The 13,369-nt window shown below is 42.3% G+C and overlaps 1 protein-coding gene across 3 annotated transcripts in view; it reads right to left on the bottom strand.

The window, feature by feature from the left end:
* Positions 1-12,456, bottom strand: part of LOC123854256 (schlafen family member 5) — a 31,259-nt gene extending 18,803 nt beyond the window's left edge. For 2 of the 3 annotated variants that reach the window (XM_045889374.3, XM_064583247.1), the window contains exons 1-3: positions 12,298-12,456; positions 2,686-3,734; positions 1,568-1,693 (exon numbers count right to left, since the gene is read on the bottom strand). In XM_045889374.3, coding sequence (XP_045745330.1) covers positions 1,568-1,693; positions 2,686-3,694 — 1,135 coding nt within the window. In that variant the 5' untranslated portion in view covers positions 3,695-3,734; positions 12,298-12,456. Of the gene's footprint in view, positions 1-1,567; positions 1,694-2,685; positions 3,735-11,922; positions 12,041-12,297 lie in introns of all 3 variants that reach the window. The other variant, XM_045889375.3, reaches the window with a different exon arrangement.
* Between the last annotated feature and the right edge of the window lie 913 nt (positions 12,457-13,369).

The raw sequence follows: 13,369 nt of genomic DNA, 5'->3' as shown, positions 1-13,369 counted from the left end.
CTAAGCTTCTTCTAGAAGAGAAATGCCATGGTAATACCATTTGGGGAAAGTATATTCTTGTATATGTTTTGAATTACAATTTGGCAATGCTCACCTAATTTACAAGCGATTGTTACTGCTTGGAATTTATCTTTAAGGAATACCTCAAGGCATTTTTAGAAAAATGTATATTGTAGCATTGTTTAAAATAGAAAAAATTAGATATATAAAATTCCATAAAAGAAAGGACTGGTTAAAGAAGTTGTAGCAGGGGTGTTTGCAAAGTTCTTTTTTTTTTTTTTTACCCAGGTGGTGGTTACACAGGATTCACTGCATAATAACTATTTTTTAAAAGTGTTATTTATTTAAGTAATCTCTACATCCACTGTGAGGCTCAAACTCACAACCCTGAGATCAAGAGTCACACGCTCCCCCAACTGAGCCAACCAGGCGCTCCTCACTGCCTAGTTATTTATTAAGTTATATCTTTGTTCTATGTACTTTCTGTATATATATTTCACAATAAAAGTAGCTAAAATTAATAACATCCATGTTTAGGAATACTATGAAACACTATACAATCAATAAAAGAATTGGGTAAATCTATGAGTAAGGTACTTACGTATCACTCAGATTCAGCCTTGTGCTTGCATATATTTGTAGTACATTCATTTTCACCACTGAATAATATTCCACTATGTGAATAAACTACAATATATTTATCCATTGTTGTGACAATAGATAATTTGGTTGTTTCCTGTTTGGGGCTATTACAAATAGTAATCTATGACAAGTCACAGGGATCTCTCCAGTTACATACATCTGATGCACACGTACACATTTTGCGCTAGAAACTAGAAAGAATTACTACCTGGTAGAGTATGCAAATGACCAACTATACAAGGTAATGCCAAATTTGTTTTCCAAAGGGATTTAGCCCACTGAATTCATAGCAGCAATGTACACCAGATTCTGATACTACAACCTCTCCAACATCTGGTATTTCAATTAAATGGTGTAAGATGGTATCTACTTGTGGTTTTGATGTGCATTTTGCTCATTGCTGATGGGTTGAACATCTCTTCATAAGTTCATTGGACATATGCATTTCCTTTTCTGAGAAATATATCTTTATCACTATTGTTCATTTGTCTACTGGGTGGTTTGTCCTTTTAAAAAATTGTGTAAGTTCATTATATATTCTTGATACCAATCTTTTGTCAGCTACATGGATTTGCAATCTTCTTCTAGTTGAATCTTTTCACTCTCTTTAAGGTATCTTTTGAGGAACAGAAGTTCTTAACTTTAATGTAGTGAAACTTATCAGTCTTTTCATTTAAGGTTAATACTTTTACGTCTAATTTAGGAAATCCTTTCCTATCTCAATGACACAAAATTATTCATGGACATCTCTTTCTCTCTTTCTAAAAGTTCAAAAGGCTTGTTCCTGACATTTAAGTCCTTAAACCTTCTGGAAATGATTTATATAAATAGCATATATATGTAATATAAATAGAAGTCTAGTTTTATTCTTTTTTGCATATGAATGAACAACCAACACATTCCAAAGCAACCAGAGATGAATTACCTGGAAAGTAACGTTTTTGCTGTTCTTTCAGACATTCCAAATTCTTATGAGTGCACACAGTCCTGCTACGTGGTGTGGTAGATGACAAACTCAGTGCAAGGACCATCTCAGAAAATCTGGAAAGATCTTAGGAAACAAGAAGCAAGAGTTCAATATGCAAAAAGGCAGACGCCAACTTATAGCTGAGCTGTGTTGCAAAGCCTTTCACTTCATCTTGGAATTCAAAGCTTTGGCCCACAGATCCTTGTGTCTACATCCTAAGTCAGCTTAGGAAAGCCTACTTATATCTTGGGGGAGTAGGAGGACATACCAGTATGGTGCAATAGTTTTCATTTTTCATTTTAATTGTATTCTATTGAAACAAACTTTATATTTTTAGAATGTTTATGTTTTTAAATGTAGGATTAGAAGTATAAAGGTCAATAGATACAGATTTCTGAGAAGACTCTGAAATGGACTTTGTTTTTCTGGACTTCTGAAGAAGTTACCACTAATTTATTTTGTCTAATTTCATCTTGAGCTTTCCTTTTCCAAGGGGGATGCACATCATCAACACTTGCTCTGGTTTATCAGTCACGGTTAGGGTTGGCTCTGAAAAGGAAAAGTCAGAAAGGAGGGGCCCAGCCATGGATAGGTTGTATTTGAGTTCAGAATGGAAGTGGGGCAATGAGAAAGAGAGAATGTTTAATCCAGGGAACAAGAATGGAAAGGCAGGGGAAAGTGGCAGTAAGTTAAAGAGGACACACATGTACACGTGGAAAGGAATTTCCTAAATAATTAAATGAATTCATATTCAGAAAGGAAAAGAAGAGACCTGAATAAGAACACAAGAAAGGGTATGAAAATAAAAATTACTAGGTCAGACAGCCCCCTGCACCAACCTCTAGTAGGTCTCCTAGCCCAAGGCAACATCTTTTTGTTGAATGCTGGGTATTCAGAATGGGCAGAGGGAATGAAGGGCAATTCTGTAGCAATTGGAAATAATAAATCAAGCATCTGCAATTTAGAGAGTACCTCTCTTTCCCTAGATTCTAAAATAATATCCCCTTCCTCCCTCCCCCACCTCTCCCCCTTGCCCCCAGCAAACATTGCAATCGTTGTGGATTCTTCTCCCTGACCTGGATCAGCCTCCATCATCCAAGCTATCCATTCCTTTGTAACCAGCTGTTTCACACGATTGTCCTTCACCTGCCAGGAACTTGGCACTTTGGCAAACACTGCACAGCAAAATCGTTCCACCTTGACTGCACAGACATATCCATGGAGGGCCCCCTTATTGTGCACTTCAAGGAATTTGACAGCATATTTTATCTCATGCCTCTGTGTACAGAAATGATGGACAGGTAGTTTCCTAATACAGTAATCAATAGAGCGACACAAGGTGACAAGATCTATTTTCTCCTTTTCACATCCAACGACTTGATTGGTCTCATCATGCACACCAAAAAATATATACCCTCCTTCGGTGTTTGCAAATGCAGACACACAACTGGGGAGACTCTCATTAAAGCACTGGGACACCTCTGCTGAGAACATTTTAAATTCAACGTGGAGGGACTTAGTAAAGTTGAGCTTTTCTAAGAACTGAAGGTGAGTTCTAGCAAATAAAGCAGCAGCTGAGGCCCTTATGTTACCATCATTTTGTACACCAACCCGAACTTTCTGGGGACTTAATGAATTGGAATCATTAGTATTCACAGGAGTCTGAGATCTCCCTTTGAGGAACGTCAGTGCTTCCTGAGAATTCATGACATCAGTCGATGCTCTGTATCTGTGGTACAAATTGGAGGACAAGGTTGCCAGCCGTACACCAGAGGCCTCGGCGTTCCATGACTTCACAAAAATAAAAAAGAGGTCTCCCTGCTGCATCTCATCTAAATAGCCTTTAAAAATTGAAGGCATTTTCAGTCCTACTCCATGGATTTCGTAATTGTAGTCTTTGTTCTCAATCTCAGCCTTGACCACTCCGCCACCAGAATTCAGTAGAGCACATATTGCATTCATGATGATTTTATTCTGTTTCTTCTGCAATTGAGGCTTCATTTCGTTCCTTTGCTTATTCCCAAGGATGACTTTTCCTACATTTAAGACACATTCGGCAAAGTGTGTTTCCACCTTGACACTCATCTTCTCAGCACTTGTCCTATTCCTACTGTGAAAGGTTCTCCTAAAAAAACAGGAAGATAGAACCATTAGAATAGGACAAGAATAGGGGAAATGAGAAAACCGATAGTTCGAGGCCACTTTTCTGAAGTTGGTCACTTCCTTTCTGCCCACAGAGTTCGAAGCCAGGCTCCTGCATGAAATAAGTGTGGAGGACAGGTGGAGGAGCTAAGTCTGCTGGAAGCCCACTACCACCAGAGAAATGATCAAGAGGCTATTTTTATGCTGTGGTTTTAGTAACTGTTTGTACCAAGATCTCTGAGGGCAGTGTCTCCCGGTTCACCTGCAGAAAACAAGAAATTGTAGACACATGAAGACTAAAGCTGGAATGTAAATGGAAGGCTTTCACTGTCAGAGGTGTCTCTGGAGTGTGCTGATGTCTCTTGCTTTTCTTGGTGCTCCTTCTCCTCCCATTGAGATCTGGGCAATTCTTAGTTTATTTTGTAGCCCAATTTGAAGAAGGAGCAAATCTGATTGAGTTGCTAATTTGTCATTGTTGCTATGGAACAGACTCTTTAGCTTTCCCTGGTCCAAGCAGTTCTCATCTCATGAAAAAATATATGTAAATTAAATATAAGTATATATATAATTTGTTTGAAACTAACGGACAAATTATTGACTGTTTGGATCAACCAAGCTGGCGGGTAAAGGTGGGCTTTTGACATTTCCTAAACTGAGTGACAGGGTGCAGACACACCATCTTTGCAACCACACCTCAGGACAGAAGGGCAAGTGTGAGTGACGCACATCCCCACAGCTGTCAATCTTCGATTCATCTGTGGCAACCGAGGAAAGAGAAGGAGCCACTAGACCAACGCACGCATCATTACACAGTCCTCTGTCAAGGGTACTTTGCTGTGAACCAAGCTGTCATGCTATCTGACACTCCCCTCAGCTTCCTTCCTCAAAAGCTCGATGCAGGGAACAAAAGATGCAACCCAAGATAGAAGCAAACACAATCCCCTGGACAAGTGTGAAGGGAGACCCCAGAGTGGCAGCTGTGGGGCAGGCCTAGAGGATTACCAGCCAGAATGGGAGCAAGATGGCAGCAGGCTTCAGTGGGTGGCACGTGAGACTATACAACTGACGGACTGCTTAATGAGTTAGTCAGCTGAAGAGGTAGAGAGTTTGGGGTGGATGAGTAATAGGGACTTAGGCAAATATGTAAACACAAAGATAAGACAATAACTCTAAGTTTAAAATGAAAAATAGTATAAAAGAGAAAACATAGCCATAAGCCATGATATGGCATAGCTGTAAACAAAATGAGTCATAATGTTATCAACTCTGAATATTGTTCTGATCGGAAATGATGATATCATCATACTGGCAGGATGTGGGGAGAGAAAGGGTAATGAAGTGTGAAAGGGTAGTGAAGTGTGAGGGAGCGAGATCATCAGCTCTGGAAAAAGACAGTATCTAAAAGGGGGCAGGGGAGATGTGTGAGCATGAGCATGTTGTTTAGAAATATATTTAAAATTGCTGAAAGAAAAAGCCAAAGAGGCAAGAGGTTGCCTAGAGAGCAGAAGAAGGAGGCAGAGTAAAGGGCCACTGATTTTCTCACTATGTCTTATGAAACTTTCAAAACTACATATATGAGACTTCCTCCCAGACAGAACAGAATACCAGGGACCAGATTACTTTCCTGTCTAAAACAACAAAAATATTTTTAAAGAAATAATGGCTGCAAAATTTCCAAATTTGATGTAACTTGTAAAAAATTAAGATCAAGATCCAAGATATTCAACAAGCTCCAAGTACTAGAAACATGAAAACTACACCAAAGTGCATCAAAATTTAGTTGATTAAAGCCAAAGATAAAGAGAAAATCTTCAAAGCAACCAGAGGAAAAAGATACATCACACAAAGAAGAACAGAGGATGACGTTACAATTTGTTGTCAGAAACAAAGCAAAAAGATCAACATCTTTAAACCAATGAAAGAAAAAAAGAGAATTATGAACCTAGAGCTCTATACCCAGGGAGAATACCTTTCAAAAATTCAGTTAATAACAAAAAGACCATCAATTGTTTAAATGGACAAAGGACTTGAACAGATGTTTTTCCAAAGAAGAGGAACAAAGACCATTAAGCATATGAAAAGGTGCTCAATATTATTAGTCATTAGGGAAATGCAAACCACAACCACAATGAGATACCACCTCACACCTATTAGAATGGTGATGGTGATGATGATGATGGTGGTGGTGATAAAAGGAAAATAAGTGTCAGTGAGGATTTAGAGAAATTGGGATCAGCATACACTGCTGGTGAGAATGCAAAATGACGCAACCATTGTGGAAAGTAGTTTGGAGATTCTTCAAAAAGTTAAACATAGAATTACCATATGACCCAGCAATTCTACTCTAAAATACATACCAAACAGAATTGAAAACAGATACTCAAATCTGTCAGATTCAAATAGGTCATGAATGTTCATAGGAGAACTATTCACAATAGCCAACAGGTGGAAAGAACTCAAATGTCTATCAGCAGATGAACAGATAAACAAAATATTCTACAATCCATTCAATAGAATATTTTTCTGCCCTAAAAAGGAATGAGGCTGAGTGAAATAAGTCAATCAGAGAAAGACATGTATCATATGATCTCAGTGATATGAGGAATTCTTAATCTCAGGAAACAAACTGAGGGTTGCTGGAGTGGTGGGGGTTGGGAGGGATGGGGTGGCTGGGTGATGGACATTGGGGAGGGTATGTGCTATGGTGAGCGCTGTGAATTGTGCAAGACTGCTGAATCACAGACAGACCTGTACCTCTGAAACAAATAATACACGTTAAAAAAAAAAAGAAGAATATAGCAGGAGGGGAAGAATGAAGGGGGGAAATCGGAGGGGGAGACAAACCATGAGAGACTATGGACTCTGAATAACAAACTGAGGATTCTAGAGGGGAGGGGGGTGGGGAGATGGGTTAGCCTGGTGATGGGTATTAAAGAGGGCACGTTCTGCATGGAGCACTGGGTGTTATACGGAAACAATGAATCATGGAACACTACATTAAAAACTAATAATGTAATGTATGGTGATTAACAACATAAAAAAAAAGGAATGAGGTACTGATACATGCTTCAACACGGATGAACCTTGAAAACATTATGCTAAGTGAAAAAAAGCCAGACACAAAAGATCACTGTTATTTACCATATATTTATGTCCCCCTAGAATTCATATGTTGAAACCCTAACCCTGGGGCGCCTGGGTGGCTCAGTTGTTAAGCGTCTGCCTTCGGCTCAGGTCATGATCCCAGGGTCCTGGGATCAAGCCCCATAACGGGCTCCCTGCTCTGGGGGAAGCCTGCTTCTCCCTCCCCCACTCCCCCTGCTTCTGTTCCCTCTCTCGCTGTCTCTCTCTGTCAAATAAATAAATAAAATCTTTAAAAAAAAAAGAAGAAAAAAACCCTAACCCCTATTGGGATGGATTAGCAGGTGGGTAACTAGAGGTAATTAGAGTGGCGCCCTCATGATGAGATTAGTGTCATTGTAAGAATAGAGAGAAGAGAGCTTGCTTCCTCTCTCTCTGCTCTTTCCACCATGGCAGCTGTCTGCAAACCAGGAAGTTTCCTCACCAGATACCACATCTGCCAGCACCTTGATCTTGGACTTCCTAGCCTCCAGAACTGTGATAAATAAACGTTTGTTGTGTAAACCTCCCAGTCTATGGTATTTTTGTCATAGCAGCCTGAACTAAGACAGCTACATATCATAAAATTTCATTTATGAGAAAAATCCAGAATGGATAAAATCATTGAAACAAAGAAGATGGTTGATTGCCAAAGGCTAGGAGAACAGGGGAATGGTAAGTAGCTGCTCAGTTGGGTTTTATCCGGGTGTGATGAAAATGTTTTGAAGCTTGACGGAGGTGGTGGTTGTACAATATTGTGAATGTACTAAATGCTGCTAATTTGTTCACTTTAAAATGATTAATTTTTGTTATGTGAGTTTCATCTCAATTTTAAAAATTAATCAAAAAAGGTAAAATAAAAACTTTCTCAGACATATAAAAGCTGAAAGAATTTATTAAGAATGCAGTGTAAGGGGTGCCTGGGTGACTCAGTCATTAAGCGTCTGCCTTCGGCTTGGGTCATGATCCCAGGGTCCTGGGCTCCCTGCATCACGGGAAGCCTGCGTCTCCCTCTCCCACTCCCCCTGCTTGTATTCCCTCTCTCGCTGTCTCTCTCTCTGTCAAAAAAATAAATAAAATCTTAAAAAAAAAAAAAAAAGAATGCAATGTAAGAAGTGGTGAAGAAAGTCTTCAGTCAAGAGGAAAATGATACTAGTTGGAAAATGAATATACACAAAGCAAGGAAGACCACTGGAAATGGTAACTACAAGGGTAAATATATAAGATATTTTAAAGATTTAACCCTCTCAAAGAAGAATAAAACCGGAATACTAACATCAACTGATTTCAATTAACTTATTATACAGTTACAGTAACCAAGATAGTATAGAACCAGTATAAAGACAAATAAATAGATTCATGGAATAAAGAGTCTGGAAATAGACCCACATACATACGGATAGGAAGTGGTTTTTTGTTTTGTTTTTTTTAAAAGATTTTATTTATTTATTTGAGAGAGAGACTGAGAGAGAGAGAGCATGAGATCGGGGAGGGTCGGGAGGGTCAGAGGGAGAAGCAGACTCCCTGCCAAGCAGGGAGCCCAATGCGGGACTCGATCCAGGGACTCCAGGATCATGACCTGAGCCGAAGGCAGTCGCTTAACCAACTGAGCCACCCAGGCGCCCAGGAAGTGTTAATTTTTTTCAACAAATAGGATTGACACAATTGGATATCCACATATGAAAGAAATGAATTCATATTTGACACCATTTACAAAAATGTATTTAAAATGTGTCATAGACCTAAATGTAAAACCTAAGACTATGTGGAACTAAGTGAATACTGCCCAAATGACAATAATGAGAGGCTATTTATGGAGAGCTCACTGTAACAAGGGAGTCAGCCACCATCACTTGTGATGGCAGAGACTCAAAAGCAGGCAGAGGAATGGGAAAGCTTTATAGTGAGAGAGAGAGAGAGAGAGAGACAGAGAGAGAGGAGGCTCAGGGATGCTCTGATTTGAGATTGGTCTTCTAGGGAAACTGGAAGTGAGCTTACTACAAGTGGTACATCTTCTGTGACGGTTTGGGAGCCTGTTTAGCTTTCTCTGTTTCGTTCTGAGTTGGAAGCGGAGACAAATATCAGAAAAGCTGGAAGTTATTAACTAAGTCCTAGGGCGCCTGGGTGGTGCAGTCAGTTAAGCTACCCACTCTTGGTTTCAGCTCAGGTCATGATAGGGTCCTGAGATGGAGCCCCTCGTCAGCTCTGTGCTCAGTGTGGGGTCTGCTTGAGTTTCTCTCTCCCGCGGCCCCACCTCCAACCTTGTGCGTGCTCTCTCTCTCAAATAAATAAATAAATCTTAAAATTAAAAAGAAAAAAATCAAGTCCTGACCACTTTTGCTGCAAGGGTTGTGGTTTGGCTTCCAGGGGTGGTTGCTGCCACGTTGTGGGTCAAGAGTTCTGTGTTTAGGGGCTCCTGGGTGGTTCAGTTAAGTGACCAACTCTTGATTTCAGCTCAGGTCACTATCTCAGGGTCGTGAGATCCAGCCCCTTGTGGGGCTCTGTGCTGGGGGCGGAGCCTGCTTAAGATTCTCTCTCTCCTTCTCCCTCCCCACCCCTTCACATGCCCCCTCTCTCCTTAAAAAAAAAAAAAAGAGTTCTGTGCTTACATATGGTCTGGCCAGTGTCCATTTATATATTCAGCCTCTCAACCTCAAAACTTCTAGAGGCAAACATAGAAAATATTTTTATCTTGGGTTTGGCAAACATTTTTTTAGAGATGTTACTAAATGTACACTACATAAAAGAAAAAAAATAATATACATTGGATTTTAAGAACATCTTTTTGAAAGACACCTGTTAAAAGAATTCATTCTTTTGTATTTTCAAATACAAGTCCTTGACCAGAAGAAAATATTTGCAAATGATAGATCTGATAAATAATTTGTATCTAGATTAGATATAGGACTCTTGGAAGGGGAGAATAAGAAAACAGAAAACCCAATTTAAAAATGGATAAAAGATTTGAACAGATATTTCACCAAAGAAGATATATGGAGAGCAAGTAAGTACATGAAATATTATTCAACATCCTAAGTCATTAGGGAAATGCCAATTAAAACGACAATGAGATAGCACTACACACTTATTTTAATGGCTAATGTGGCTAACTATACCAGCTACTGGTGAGGATACGGAGAAAAGGGAACTCTCAGGTTCCTGGCAGAAACAGAAATACAACCATTTTAGAAAAGAGTTTGGTAGTTTCAAACACTTACCATATGACTCAGCCATTTCACACCTAAGTATTTCCCCATGAAAAATGAAAACCTAAGTCCCTACAAAGACCTGTACCTGAATGTGATTAGAAAGAACCCAAATGCCCACTAACAGAAACAAATTTGGGTTGTCCATATGATGGGAGCCTACTCAGCAAGGAAAAGGAGAGAACTATGGGTACCCACAACATGAATGAATCTCAAAATAATTATTCTGAGTGGAAAAAGCCAGACAAAAAGACAGTACATATCATAGCTACTTGTATAAGGGGAGCGCATCCATTTGTATAAATTTCTAGAAAATGCCAATTAATCTATAGTGACAGAAAACCAATCAACCGTGGCTCAGGGTGGTGGGAAGGACAGGAGAGTGGGAGGTAGCGGTTATAAAAGGGCACTTGGGGGCTGATAAGCTACGTTCACTACCTCGACTGCAGCGCGGGCTTCAGCTTGTACACTTTAAATATGTGCAGTTTAGGGTCGCCTGGCTGGCTCAGTTGGTAGAGCATGTGACTCTTGTCCTTGGGGTCTGAGTTCAAGCCTGATGTTGGGCATAGAGCTTACTTAAAGAAATATATGTGCAGTTTATTTTGTGTCATTAATAACCCAATAGAGCTATTAAAAATTACATGAATGATGGTGAAAAGATAAGTACAACGTATTTTTATAATATATATAATTAGCTCAAAACCAGTGGGAGATCGATGTGCCTTCTATTACTGAAATTTTTCCATAGATACTATATCTTTGATAGAATTATGTATCGGTGTCCCAAACTGTGCTATACTCCAGATGGACACCTTGGTATGTTCCATGCTCAGTTGCTAGTAACAACCATCCCACCCTGTCTTTTCCCTTGCAAATTGTGGATTTGTACTTACCAGGCCTGCCAAGTCCCCTCTCAGTGGCAATCAGCAGGCCCTCCTAAGTGCCAGTGAAAATGACCTCAGCAAAACGAGAGAAAACGCTCTCCCTTCCAATACAGGTGCATAAAAGCAGGAAGTATTGCATTTCATAAAGTTGCCCTTGTAGATTTTTTTTTTCCTAGCAGGGGAATCCTCTAACGTACCTGGTCGTCAGAGACTGTTGCTCTGGCCCATGGTCATGTCCATTAGCCTGAAGAGATACTATAACTATGAATGGTTGTATACTTAATGTCTTGTCGCTATGATAATAATACTGAAATTGATTTCTGTTTTCTGATAGGCATAAACACCTGTGCATTCTCATCATCAGGCCAGGAACCGACCATCATATTTCACTCTTCTTTGATTTGCAAGTAGGTACTAAAACTTGTGATTGTTAATTTTCTTATTTAAACAAAAGAGTTGAAAAGTTTTGTGACATTTTAAGGAACACTTCGGACGCGGGACGCTCAGGCTTAGCTGCTCATGTGGCCACAGGAACTTTCGCTTCTGCCCTGCGCAGACTGAAGAGGAATCGGTTTCTCTTTCCTTGTAAGGCAGGCATAGCCTCGCCAACATTAGCCAGAGCCCCCACCTCCTTGTAGAAGCTTCGCTCTGAGATCCGCCATCAGTGAAGCGCCACCGTGTCCGGCATCCCCTCCCTCCAGCACTCGTCCTCAAGGATTCCCTTCTGGGTCCTACCACAGTCGTGTGCAAAAGGGGAAATGGAGTCACTCACAGCAGCCTAGCCTCAGTGGACAGAACCCACGGGGGTTCTATTGGCCACTTAATGGGGGATACAGGGCTTCCCGGACCGTTCCGCGCCTTCCCACCCTGCCCGATGCTGTTGTTTGAAGACTGACGTTGCAAGCCAGGGGCTTACAGGCATCCTCGGAACACAGTCGCTCGTAATAAAATGGACACTGACCCTATTCATCCGCAGACCACAACCTCACTGGCTTCACCTTCAGGAGCCTCGGAAACTGATTGGTTCTTTCCTCGAAAGTTCTTCGCCCTCTTGAACAGTGGGGAAATATTACCGAGCTCTGTTTGGAAAGATCTAGGCTGAGGTCGCGCGCCCCACCCTCCTCCCCTGCGCACCCGGCCTTAGCAGCCTCCCAGCTTGCGGATCCCCCACTGCTCGCCTGTCGTTGGAAGTTGCTACCGAGAGCAGACCAAACGACCCGAGCGGGGAGGAGCTCCGGGAGCTCAGGGGAGCTCAGGGAACCGGCGCAGACCTAAGGAGGGAAAGAAGCCGAGCTTTTGGAGGATCTGTGCAAACGAGCGCGGGGGGACTCCTTACCCGCCGAGGTTTCTACTGTGCAGAGCTCCTCACTCCGGAAGTGGGCGACGCAGCCTCCCAAGCCCACAGCCGAGACCTTGACTGCGCGGTGCCCCGGGTCTTATATCCGCTGAACTGAGCGATACCTCACAGGGCGGGGTACCGCGCGCCGGCGGGAAACAGTGGGACAACCCACCAGTATGGTTTCTGTAGACCCGGAAACCCAGTTCTGCAAGGACAACAGCCTTGGTTACTTTTGGCGGACACAGGTGGGGGTTTTTTGGGGGGAGGGGGGATCTTTTTTTTTTAAGATTTTATTTATTTATTTGAGAGAGAGAGACAGAGATAGCGAGAGAGAGAGCATGAACTGGAAGGAGAGGGAGAAGCAGGCTCCCCACCCCCACCCCCGAGCAGGGAGCCCAACGCGGGGCTCGATACCAGGACCCTGGGATGATAACCGGCCGAAGGCAGCCGCTTAACGGACTCAGCACCCCAGCGCCCCAAAGGGGGTCGTATTTATCGCTTCTCTGTTTTCTGATTAATTTTTTGAAGCTTACAGTTCTCACCCCCCCCCCACACACACACACACTCAGGGAGGGAGATCCGGGCGCAACCCCACGTCCTTCAGTCCTCCCCAGCCGGACTCCAGCCCTTCCCCGGCGGCCCAGGCTCCCGAGGCGCGCTCCGCAGGCGTCTCCTCCCGACGCCTCCAGCCCCTGAACTCCCGCTCGACTTGGGGCATTCGCCGCCGGGGCTCTGCTTCCGGGACGTGAGGAGTTGGGGGCGTTGGGTCCAGCGGGAGGCAGAAAATTAAGCCTCCGCTTTCTCGCGTCCCCCTCCCCCACCCCAATTCGAGAAGTTTGATTCTGCCTCCTTTTGCGGGTGCTTTAATTTGTAAAGGGGTGATGACCGGACCCCGAGAACGGCCGCGGGTGTTCGCGCTTGGGGGAGCCCCAGCAGCCTCCGACGATGGTATTCTGGTGAAAGAAATAAGAAAGTGTCCTTTCGATTCGTCTGTCTCTGCGGACAAGACCCAGGTCTTGTGCAACACCGTCAGTTTTCAGCTCATTCGTCCTAATTTTATTCCCAAACA

Source organism: Mirounga angustirostris, unplaced genomic scaffold (genome assembly GCF_029215605.1).
Source record: "Mirounga angustirostris isolate CCGP_5_RB_7025 unplaced genomic scaffold, mMirAng1.0.hap1 SCAF_17, whole genome shotgun sequence".
Classification (NCBI taxonomy): domain Eukaryota; kingdom Metazoa; phylum Chordata; class Mammalia; order Carnivora; family Phocidae; genus Mirounga; species Mirounga angustirostris.
Note: the sequence above shows the minus strand (reverse complement) of the source record. Positions and strands in the feature narration are given on the sequence as shown.